Below are 12983 nucleotides of genomic sequence, written 5' to 3' on the forward strand. Positions count from 1 at the left end.
CCGATTGCTCAGTTTAGTCGGGCGGCCAGCTCTATGAAGAGTCCTGGTGGTTTCAAAGTTCTTCCATTTAAGAATGACGGAGGCCACTGTGCTCTTTGGGATCTGCAATGCTGCAGAAATTGTTTTATACCCTTCCCCAGATCTGTGTCTCGCCACAATCCTTTCTCGGAGGTCTTCGGACAATTCCTTCGTCTTCATGGCTTGGTTTTAGCTCTGACATACACTGTCAACTGCGGGACCTTATATACAGATGTGTGCCTTTCCAAATCATGTACAATCAATGTAATTTACCACTTGTGGACTCCAAACAAGTTGTCAAGTCAAGTTTATTCGTCACATACGCACACGAGACGTGCAGTGAAATGAAAAGTGGCAATGCTTGCGGATTGTGCAAAAAAACTACAAAACAGAATGGAACAATCAGTAATTACATATTTGTGGGAGGAAAAAAAAGAAAAAACAGCAATTTTAAAAAGACACAACACAACAGTAAATTGGTACAGTAAGTTAGTCCCTGATGAGATAGGAGTTTACAGTCCTAATGGCCTCTGGGAAGAAACTCCTTCTCATCCTCTCTGTTTTCACAGCATGGCAACGGAGGTGTTTGCCTGACCGTAGCAGCTGGAACAGTCTGTTGCTGGGGTGGAAGGGCCCCCCCATGATCTTGTTGGCTCTGGATTTGCACCTTCTGATGTATAGTTCCTGCAGGGGGGAAGAGTGTAGTTCCCATAGTGCATTCGGCCGAACGCACTACTCTCTGCAGAGCCTCTTGTCCTGGGCAGAGCAGTTCCCAAACCAAATTGTGATGATTACGGACAAGATGCTTTCTACAGCCGCTGAGTAGAAGCACTGGAGGATCCTCAGAGACACTCTGAATTTCCTCAATTGCCTGAGGTGGTAAAGGCGCTGCCTTGCCTTACTCACCAGTGCGACAGCGTTTGATGTTCATGTCAGATTTTCTGAGATGTGGACTCCCAGGTATTTAAAACAGCTCACCCTATCCACAGTATCCCCATTTATTTTCAGTGGAGTGTACGTCCTCGGATGTTGTGCCTTTCTAAAGTCCACGATCAGCTCCTTAGTTTTTTTGACATTCAAGAGGAGGCTGTTGTCCTGACACCAGAGTGCCAGATCAGCCACCTCATCCCGGTAGGCCTTCTCAGCGTTATCAGTGATCAGGCCCACCACCACAGTGTCATCAGCAAACTTGATTATAGAGTTGGAGCTGAACCTAGCCACAGTCATGTGTGTACAGGGAGTACAGTAGGGGGCTGAGGACGCAACCCTGGGGGGATCCTGTGCTCAGGGTGAGGGACTTCGATGTATTTCCTCCCATCTTGACTACCTGGGGCCTGACAGTGAGAAAGTCCAGGACCCAGGCACACAGGGGAGTGTTGAACCCCAATTCCATCAGCTTCTCAGCAAATCTGGTGGGGACTATCGTGTTGAAGGCTGAACTGAAGTCTATGAACAGCATCCTCACATAGCCCCTCTTGTGGCTGTCAAGGTGAGAGCGCTCTGCAGAACCTGGGAGAACCTTGAGAAACATCTCAAGGATAATCAATGGAAATAGGATGCACTGAATCTCAATTTTGAATGTCATAGCAAAGGGTCTGAATACTTATGTAAATGTGATATTTCAGTTATTTATTTTTAATTACTTTGCAAAAGTTTCTAAACAGCTGTTTTTGCTTTTATATTATGAGGTATTGTGTGTAGATTGATGATTTAAAAAAATAATTTAATCCATTTTACAATAGGAGGGAGAGAGAGAGTTTATTGTCATGTGTTCCAGATAGGACAATGAAATTCTTGCTTTGCTTCAGCACAACAGAATATTGCAGGCATAAATACTGAACAGATCAGTGTGTCCATATACCATTGAATATATATATACACACACATAAATAAGCATATAAAGTGCAATAGGCTATTAAAGTTCGGATTTTTGTTTGAGTTGAGTTTAATAGTCTGATGGCTGTGGGGAAGTAGCTGTTCCTGAACCTGGATGTTGCAGATTTCAGGCTCCTGTACCTTCTACCTGAAGGCAGTGGAGACGAGTGTGTGGCCAAAATGGTGTGGGTCCTTGATGATGCTGCCAGTCTTTTTGAGGCAGCAACTGTGGTAGATCCCCTCAATGGTAGGGAGGTCAGAGCCGATGATGGACTGGGCAATGTTTACAACTTTTTGCAGTCTTTTCTGCTCCTGGGTGCACAAGTAGTCAAACCAAACCACGATGCAACCAGTCAGCATGCTCTCTACTGTGCACCTGTAGAAGTTCGAGAGAGGCCTCCTCGACATACCGACTCTCCGTAATCTTCTCAGGAAGTAGAGGCGCTGATGTGCTTTCTTTATAATTGCATCAATGTTCTGGGACCAGGACAGATCTTCGGAAATATGCACGCCTAGGAATTTGAAGCTCTTGACCCTTTCCACCACCGACCCGTTGATATAAACGGGACTGTGGGTCCCCATCCTACCCCTTCTAAAGTCCACAATCAGTTCCTTGGTTTTGCTGGTGTTGAGAGCCAGGTTATTGTGCTGGCACCATTTGGTCAAACGGTCAATCTCACTTCTATACTCTGATTCGTCTCCATCAGTGATACGTCCCACAACAGTGGTGTCGTCGGCGAACTTGATGATGGAGTTTGCACTATGACCGGCTACGCAGTCATGAGTATAGAGTACAGCAGGAGGCTGAGCACGCAGCCTTGAGGTGCTCCTGCGCTGATTGTAATCGAGGCTGACACATTTCCACCAATACGAACAGACCATGGTCTGTGAATGAGGAAGTCGAGGATCCAATTGCAGAGGGATGCGCAGAGACCCAGTCCTGAGTGCTTGGTAACCAGCTTGGATGGGATGATTGTATTAAATGCCAAGCTGTAGTCAATGAATAACAGCCTGACATATGAGTTTTTGTTGTCCAAGTGGTCCAGAGCGGAGTGGAGAGCCAGCGAGATCGCATCCACTGTTGATCTGTTGTGGCAGTAAGCGAACTGCAGTGGTTCCAGGTTTTTGTCGAGGTATGAGTTGATTTGCTCAGTCCCTTTTGGCCTTTTTGATGGCCTTACCAAGGTCGTATCTGGACTTCTTGTAGACCTCTGTATCTTCGGACATGAATGCCTGGTCTTCAGAAGAGTGCGGATCTCATAGTTCATCCAAGGCTTCTGATTGGGAAACACTCGGAAGGTTTTTGTAGGAATGCAGTCCTCCACACATTTCTTTATGAAGTCTGTAACGGCTGTGGCGTATTCGTTCAGGTCAGTTGCCGAGTCCCTGAACATTGCCCAGTGTACAGACTCCAAACAGTCTTGGAGTTGTTCCTCAGCCCACTCCCTCCGCCCCCCTCCCCCCCCGACCAGGTCCGAACAGTCCTCACCTTAGGGGGTGCACTCTTCAATTGCTGCCTGTAGGCAGGAAGAAGCAGCACCGCAGTATGGTTGGATTTACCAAAGTGAGGGCGAGGGATAGATTGAGAGGCATCCTTAATGGTGGTGTAGCAGTGGTCGAGGGTGTTTGGTCCTCTGGTGCTGCAGGAGACATGTTGGTGGAAGTTAGGGAGCGATTTCTTAAGGTTGGCTTTGTTAAAATCCCCGGCTATGGTGGTCAATGCCTCGGGGTAAGCCATCTGGTGCTTATTGACCACAGCGTGCAGCTCCCTCAGTGCCAGATGGACATCAGCCTGGGAAGGGATGTAGACCGCGGTCAGGATGATGGAGGTGAATTCCCTTGGTATGTAGAAGGGACGGCACTTCACAGCCAGGTGTTCCAGGTGTGGAGAGCAGGAGTTGGACAGGACTGCCACGTCTGAGCACCACGCAGAGTTGACCATGAGGCAGACGCCCCTTCCTCTCCCTTTCCCAGATGCCAGTGTACGGTCCATGCGATGGATGGAGAAACCATCAGGCGGGAATGCTGAGTCTGGGGAGCTGGGAGTGAGCCATGTCTCTGTGAAACAGAACATTCCCTCAGCTCCCTTTGATAAAGCAGCCTTGCTCTTAAGTCCTCCACTTTGTTCTCTAGTGACTGTACGTTGGCCAGTAGGATGGTAGGGAGAGGGGGTCGAAGTCCCCTGCACTTCAGTCACGGCACATAACAAAATGTGGAAAAAGTGAAGGGGTCCGAATACTTTCTGAATGCACTGTAGCTGCAGCTCTGGCATTCAAGCAGCTTGACACCACCCTGGACAAAACAGGTAGTTTTAGTTGCACCTAATCCACTTGTGCAAACATTTCATTCTTTCACCACACTGCACACTATTGCTGCAACATGCACCATCTATATAACAGTGCAATTTACTCACCAAGGCCATCTATCAAATCTAAGACAACGTCTGAAAAGGGTTTTAGCAGCAAGGTCTATCCAAATACATAAATGTCATATTCCTCAGAATCCTCTCCAGTAATTTACCTACCACTGATGTTAGGCTCATCGGTCTATAGTTCCCAGGCATTACCATTGCTTCCTAAATAGAGGTAAAACATTAGCCACCCTCCTGTCATCCAGCACCTCACCGTGTACAACAACGATTCATATATCTCAGCCGGGGCTTCGCAATTTCTTATCTAGCTTTCCACAGCGTCCTCCGATAAACCTGATCAGCCCAGAAAATATATCTACCTTCAGGCACCTTAGGATGTCCAGAACCTCCTCGACCGTAATACAGATTGCCCTCAAGCCATCTCCATTAACTGTCCCAACTTTGCTCGCCTTCATATTTTTCTCCACAGTAATAAGAGCACTTTGCTCATCTCCTGCGGCTCCACATATAGATGACCACTTTAGTTTGTGAAGGGCCCTATTCTCTCTAGTTACTTTCATTCCTTTAATGTACTTATGAAATTTCTTTGAATTCTAATTATTTACTTCCAGAACTATAACCTGGTCCTTGGAGGAATACACTAGATCCCAGCTGTCTATGCCTGGCCTTTGCTCCTTTCTCATGACCAGAGCTTCAATTTCTCTCGTCATCCAGGGTTTCTTACTCTGCCTTACAGCTGCCTTGCCATTTACTCCAACGGGAATATACATGCCTTGAACACTCACCATAATTCTTTTAAAAGCATCCCACTTCCCCTTTGCCCGCAATCATCTTTAGCAAGTTCCCGTCAAATACCACTGAAGTTGGCTTTGCCCCAATTCAGAACTTGTGGGCTCAAACTGTCCTTATCCATAATTATTTTACAAGCTAGTAGAACCCATTAGTTTTACAGTTACCTGCAATCTACTAACATATTTGTTCTTCTAATTCCCGTTGAGTAATGGTACACTCCCAACAAGATGATCATCCCTTTTATTTTTCAACTCCACCCATATACCCATAATGTTATCTTGGCTACTGCCATGACATTGCCCTTAATCAATAAAGCAATTTTCTCCCCTCTTCTACCCCCCCCCCCCCCCACCTCTGTCTTGTCTACAGCATCTGTAACCTGAAATATTAAACTGGCAGTCTTGTCCCTCCCTTAGCCAGGTTTCTGTGACAGCTTTAAAGTCCCAGTCACTTGTATCTATCCATGCTGAGTACATCCGCCTTACCCATCACATTGAAATAAATGCAACTTAAACTAACAGCCTGCCTCACTCCCAGACATGCTCCTGCCTATCCTGTCCACTGAACCTGCTTTCATCACCTTCCAACTGACTTCTCATCTACCTCACTCCTGCATTGAATCCAGTCTCTCTGTCAAGCTAATTTAAACCCTAGTTAAGGACCAGGGAGACACAGCAGTTTAACGCACCCCCCCCCCCCCCCCCCCCCTTTTCAATGGTAATCAAAGTGTGAGAGAAAGACAATAAATGCTAGCCTAGTCAGAGAATCATCTGTACCACACATAATAAAGTCTGGCTAAACAAATCTTTCATGAATTGAAATTAAGCCACCAGATTCATAAAATGTGTTTAAAATAAATTTATATTGCCTTAAATGACAAACCTGTAACTAAACGTGTTGAAATAGAAACAGAAAATCGGGAAGGATGCAGCAGGTTTAGAAGCTTATAGAGAAGGAAATAGATTCAAAGGAAAAATGAACGTATAGAGTCTCTGACCTCAGAAAATAAATGAAAATCAAAAGCAAACTGCGATGCTGGAAATCTCCCAAGTAAAAACAGAAAATGTTGGTCTTTGACCTGAAACATTGACTTTATCTCTCTTCCAATAGACGTGGCCTGATCTGCTGAGTAGTTCAAAATGTTTTGGTTTGGTTTGTACACAAAGTTCACAAGGTTATTCCCGGGATGGCAAGACTATCATATGCTGAGAGAATGGAGCGGCTGGGCTTGTATAATGGAATTTAGACGGATGAGAGGGGATTTTATTGAAACATATTAAGGGTTTGGACACAATAGAGGCAGGAAACATGTTTCCGATGTTGGGGGAGTCCAGAACCAGGTGCCACAGTTCAAGACTAAGGGGTAAGCCATTTAGAATGGGGATGAGGAGTTGTGAGTCTATGGAATTCTCTGCCTCAGACGACAGTGGAGGCCGGTTCTCTGGATACTTTCAAGAGAGAGCTAGATAAGGCTCTTGAATATAGCAGAGTCAGGAGATATGGGGAGAAGGCAGGAATGGGGTACTGATTGTGGATGATCAGCCATGATCACATGAATGACGGTGCTGGCTTGAAGGGCCAAATAGCCTACTCCTGCACCTATTTTCTATTTTATTGTTGACCTCAAATGTTGACTATTTTTCTGCTCAAAAGGTGCTTCCTAGCTGGCTGGTTCAGAATTCTGTTTCTGATTTCCTGCACCTGTGTGGTGCAGATGATTCTCTAACAAGGCTAGTATTTATTGTTATTTAAGTTGCATTTCTTAAACTGCCTGCACTGCTGATGCATTTACAAGTCCTGTTGTAGGGTTCCTCCTCTTTGTTAGCACAAGTTGCTGAGCAACTTCAACAATGGACTGCATCTGACGGCTGATCTATAAACATGCACAGGAGTCCTGCTTAAACAACTGAGTTAGCCTGAGTCTGGGATACACATTGAATTTCAACACTTTTATATTGCAGTTAGAATCTTTGCTGTTTTCCCTACTTTCTTTTCAAATTATAGATCGCTTGGTTTAAAAAGAAAGGATGCTCTGACCAAATTGCAAACATCGGAACAAAGTGAGGCATAATTATTTCATGCAGTGACTATTATTCACTTATGTGATTTACAAAATGATTATAAGCACAAGAGTAAATGCACAGTAAGAATTTAAAGTGGTTTTACTCATGACAAACAAATACACCAGATGACTCCTTGAAACCTTTGGACCCGTTGGAAATAAACTTTTTGGCAAAATCTAGAAATGTGTGAAATAACTTTATTTATGCAATCACCAAGTTGTGTTATATCTCAAGACCAAGAATGCAAGAAAAGCCAGCCAGGTATGCAAGTGCACGCCAGCAACATGGTGCAAATTGGAGCAACTGGCAAATGTTGGATATAATCAAACAGTAAGGTTTTATTTCACACAAATTCAAACCCATTGTAACTTTCTGAGGAAAGCTACTCGAATAGATCTGAATATCCTTATGACAGAGGAGACTCCCATAGCATTTCAAGGTCTGACATAACATTGACTATTTCCTTCCATAATTTACGATGGCAGTACTGCATTTGGATTCCACGGATGAAATGACACATGGAATGAAAAATATTTTATAAAAAATATCAGAATAGGATATTCATTAAAACAACAGGATACTTATGTATTCTTCCTGGAGAGATAATGCTCCTAATGTAGGTAGGGTGGTGAGTGATTGTGGTTTTCTGTTGCTTGGACCAGATTACCATGGTTAGTGAGCAATTACAACAATGAAAAGTTGGCAAGATCCTCACCAGCTCTGCAGATCACAATACAATGGTAGGATTAAAAACTCCTCTAGAGTTCCACTCTAAGCCATTAGTGCGAACATCACAGGACAACCTAGAACTCAACATAAGCAATATCCTCAACCATTTTCCCCTTACTTCTTAGCGACGTGAATAGTGGATTAGCTTGAAGATGAGCACAACTTTAAAATGCCTGCCCCACCCCACCCCGGTTCTTGGATAGATTACCTGTCTATCCATCCATCTATATCCACTCATTAACAGAATAAATAGATTTTAAAAAGAATTTCCAAATCCACAGCCCCGCAGTGTGCATGATACCACAAACTGCGAAGATAAGCAGGGATTTATGAAAACGGTAACACTGGTGACTCAAAACTCAGTTGTCTCCCAGTCTTGCAGGAAGTCTGATGTATGAAGATATGTCCCTGTTACAGTTGCGTAGTCTTTTTTAATGTATTGTGATACAGTGGCGTTTCTAGAACACTACTTCACATTTAATATGGCACCAGCAGTGGTGTAGTAGGGTAGTCTGCTGCCTTTTGACACGACTGTCACTGGAGCTCTGCAGAGCACATCATCATGAGAAATGGATGACAGATCATACTGGATGTGTGGCTTTAATGCACGCAGCACCGCCTCCCAGCATGGTCTGGCTTTCTCTTTGTTCTCATTCTTAGTGCAGCATACAAGATCGATGTGGACATTCATGGCACCGGCAAAAACTGTCACTGAGGCAGCAGTAGCAATAGGCAATCAGAGCAGTCGGCTCACATATTATAGGCCACATAAATGGGATCAAGCTGGTCAGCTAGGAAACCATCCCGAAGGTGCATCCGCTGCTTCTCACCACGCGAGTTGATGGGAATCACCCCTGGGTCCACCACAACTACCACTCCTACAATCAGATAATGTTCTTCTAAAACAACATTGGTAACCAAGGCAACCAAGTCCAGTGCTTCCTGTTCAGAACCGTCCAATTCAACCACAACAACGAGCAGATTGGTCCATGTAAAGACAGCACTGCAGAAGAAGAAACAAAAACAATCAGAAATGGAATTGAAGCAAAGTGCTGCCCACACAGGGTTATGGGAGTTAGCCGAGTTAAACACCAATTATCCATATCACATTGTGATACATCTTTAATTTATCGTTAATAATTGAGATGATGGCTTGTTGAAGGTAATTCATGATTGACTACTTCGCTGTTGTAACGCCATCCATCTATTAGCTTTAAAATAGTTATGTAGCAAAATTACAATACCTACCTTCAGCGGTGCTGCAGTTATGCCACTGGCCGTGTTCGCGACTTTGGCGCCTTTGGGGGGGGGGGGGGGGGGGGGGGGGGCGGGGGGATTAAAATCCAGTTTTGTACTGCTTATCGGAGAGGGGTTTCCTCGGGCTGCGAGTCGATGAAGAAAAATCGATCGGACTTCCTTTCCCGTTTAAAAAAAAAATTGCCGTACAATTTAATAGTTTGATTAAAATAAAAGGCGACTTCTAACGCCCTCAACGCCTACAATGTGACGGATCGCAAGAACGGGACAAAAAAAAAAGGTAAGTCGTCTATTTTACATATAATCTTGCTTCTTGGGATGGCTTTAATCTAATTTTACATTGCGAAAATGTGATTTGTCTTTCCTGCCGATATGGGGTTCAAATTCACCACAAATGCAACGTTCCAATCCAGAAACACGCACTTGCAAGATGATTAAAAACATTTTTTGGACAATCATGTCATAAGAACATCTAAATCGTCTATATTTTGTGTAATTGTATAATCAATGTTTTTATACTAAATATACACAACAGCTTTAGTCACATTTATTGTGCAAAACATAATAATTTTGATTATATTGAAAGTAGATGTATCTAGATTAATTTATGGGAATTAAATATTCCTTCCATCTGGCATATATTCATGACAGTGAGATTTAAAAAGCATGTTATATTGTGAATTCTTGTGTGAATGGGATTAGTTTGTTATTTGGATACTTGTAGCTGAGTCTCACGCTGCGAGTTGACACAAGAGGTACCACGAGTGAAAGACTCGTGGTTGTGTACGAGATTGCAAGTGTATGATCAAGAGTTTAACCGAGTTCCCACGGGTATGACAAGTTTGCCGTTTACTTGTCATTTCTGTGATGTTCCAAGTTCGTCTCCCGAGTTACTCTTGAACCAATCCTGATTGAAGGTTTGTTTTAATAAGCAACAGTGTTATGTTTTAATAAGCAACAATGTTAAAGAAGACCTCTCCATCCTGTGGCTTTGTTTTAAAGATAGAATTCAGCACGGCCGCATCTATTGATGTGACCTACAAAGGGAAAATGCGCACCATCCAGTACCAGAGCAGTTATACTTATGATTTGTTTGAAATACACAGGTTTGATATGTTTTAATTGAATTTACTGCCATGTCTACACACTGCGGGGAAACGGGAGATAAATTCTTTGAATGTGAATGGATATGCACATCAGATTGTTGTGAGACGGAGCTGAGGTTTCGCCTCCTGAGCTGCTTTGGCGCCCAGGCTTGAGTTTAGGTGGAGAGAGGTTGGGGGGGGGGGGGGGGGGGGGGGGGGGGGGGGCGTCATTAATCTGCCTGGGGTGACATGGCTCTTGGGTTCGGCTGGGATCATTCTCTGCGGGATGATCTTAGTGCGGGAGACAAGTGTGGGCAGACACTTTGGAAGTGATTGCCCACCAGTCTCAAAAGCCGCTGTGTCTCCCTGTCCCTAGGATAGCAGGGGGTGACCAAACAGCACAATACCCCCCTCCCCCTCCACGTCAACACGAAGGGCAACGATCCCAAGGCTTTAGCGTCAGGAACAGCGGTCAGGCGACAATCACCTGCCATAACGCGAGAGAGATCATGCACTGTTGTAGGTCTCCTTTGCACGTCGGTGTTTCTGTCTTTCTCCACTCATCGTTGGCCCTATCTGTCACCACCCCCACCTACACCCCTCTGCTTCCCGGCCATGTGTGTGACCCCTTCCCTCCCCAGCTCCCCGCCCATTGCACTGGCGCGGGGGATTTGCACTGTCTTCACGTTGGCGATGCCAGCAGGTCAGTCGCTCCCTTCAGTTTCCCAGGGGGTCGGGACGGGACGGGAGTTGGGAGAGAGGGGGGGGGGGGGGGGGGGGGGATGGGTGGGTTAGGTGAGCAGGAGAGTGGGGTTGTTTGCAGTTGCAGAGGGAGGGGGCAAGGATGGTACAGTTCCCAGTCTCAGCTCCTGTCCAGGGAGGTGGCCGGAGATGTCAGGACCAATGGGACACCGCCCCCCAGGCCCACTGCAAGCACAGAGAACCCAGAGACCCACAGCCAGCAGCAACTCCAGCCCAGCCCCACTCTAACTCCAGAGGAACTCACTCCCCGATGGGCCGCTACGGCGACAAATGGCAGTTCGCCCACAGCGCGAGATGTTTATTTTAAATTTTAAACATGTTTGATTTTTTGCAAGAGTTGACAAGTTTCACGAGTACCTGCCGTTAGCACCACGAGTCTCTAAGTTGCGTCCACGAGTTCCGTACGTTAATCGTACGTTATTACCACGAGTTATAACTCGGGGTACCTCTTATGTCAACTCGCAACGTGAGACTCAGCTATTTGGCTATTTAAAACAATTACCCTTTTCTTTAGAAATGGAATCTACAGGACATTCTTAATGGGAAAGTAGTGGGCAGAAAGGCATGTCATGCGTGGTTTGAAGAGCAAAAACTTGTAGTTTACAATGCCTAAATTGAAAAGTTGAGGGGAAAAAAGGTGTACAGAGTTGCTTATTGGTTACAATCTGGGGAGTATGATGATGCTATTGATTATGATATGCCAATGTACCAGCTAGCAACTGATCTTCTCCATAAAGACTTGGTCTATTGCTAGAAATTGTAATTTATTTACTTATCTGTTACGGACTTACAGCATATAATACAATAATATTTAAGTTCTGATCTTGAGAATATCACGTTTTTGAATTTTCAAGGCAGTCTGGGTGTTTATTACTATTTCCGTCACAACGGTCAATTTTGTAATTAGCTACAATTAGGTAACTAACCAATTATATGCTTTAATTTCAGGTCATCCAAGTAAGTGTTTTATATTTGTTTCAGAATGCTTCAATCTATAATAACTGAAAATTTCTTTCAGTTCTCTTTATTTTTAAGAAAGTTATGGGCTTTTGGCTGTCCTCGATCACAGCTTTTGTGTTAAGTCAATGGAAAAGCAATAGGGAACAAGATGCTAATTTCCGAGTATGAAAATTGCCATAACATTTTTAATACTGAGGATATGAAAGTGAATTAGGTGTCAAATCAAACTTCTTTTTATGCTTTATCTAATGGGATAAATTGCAGACTTGATTTTTAAAATCTCAAAATGTTGTAACATTGCTAAGTTATGGATAAGTTATCTCATCCCCAGACCTCTATGGCACAAGTGTGCTGTTTTGCTGAACAAAGCTGAAGGATTCATTTGCCTGATTTTGACTGGCATTTAATCTCCGCAAATGTAACTTTTTATTCTGGAAGACTATATCCATTATTAATCTTTTTGACTGTATTTCAGTTTATTTTGCTGTTGTTTTGTACCCATGGAAAATAATTACCTCATCTTCTGAACCAATTTCATTTCTTTATTGTCAACACTGAGATTCTACCCTTTTTTCCGACAATATTCAGTTCACTAGCTGATTAGCGTGTGTGAGCTCGTTTTTGCCCCTCCACTCAAGACTTTTCATTCTTTGTTAAATTAACGAACAAAAAAGTGTTATCTCATATTGCATATAGTTTGCAAATAATTTGGAAACAAGAATTTTCAAGCAAAGCAGTTGGTGAATCAAGCTAACTCCTACCAATCCACCAATTTCATAGATAATTCACAATATTTATGTCCTACCATTCAGCAATGCTCTTGTGTGATCTGAGCACTGAGGTCTCAATATCAATTGGATGATAACGCATTCCTCTCAGTTCCAGGGTCTCATCCAAGGATCCCACCACATATAGGGCATCATGACGTTCTGCAACAGAAGATAACTATCATGTATCTAGAGAATACAGTTTGAAGCTAGCTCAGAGAAAGACATAACAATATTCTTTCTGATGTAAATGAATGGTTTTCATTTCCTCAGTTACCAATGTCATTTTTTGGTGGAAGCACAG

The 12983-nt window shown here is 43.9% G+C and overlaps 1 protein-coding gene across 1 annotated transcript in view; it reads right to left on the reverse strand.

Moving 5' to 3' along the window:
• Window positions 1-7302: 7302 nt before the first annotated feature.
• LOC129698938 (disco-interacting protein 2 homolog A-like) overlaps window positions 7303-12983 on the reverse strand; it is a 233352-nt gene continuing 227671 nt past the window's right edge. Inside the window, exons 37-38 of the mRNA XM_055638423.1 lie at window positions 12718-12841; window positions 7303-8851 (exon numbers count right to left, since the gene is read on the reverse strand). Of these exons, the coding sequence (XP_055494398.1) occupies window positions 8599-8851; window positions 12718-12841 (377 nt within the window). The 3' untranslated portion in view covers window positions 7303-8598. The remainder of the gene's footprint in view (window positions 8852-12717; window positions 12842-12983) is intronic.

This window comes from Leucoraja erinacea, chromosome 7 (assembly GCF_028641065.1).
Source record: "Leucoraja erinacea ecotype New England chromosome 7, Leri_hhj_1, whole genome shotgun sequence".
Taxonomy (NCBI): domain Eukaryota; kingdom Metazoa; phylum Chordata; class Chondrichthyes; order Rajiformes; family Rajidae; genus Leucoraja; species Leucoraja erinaceus.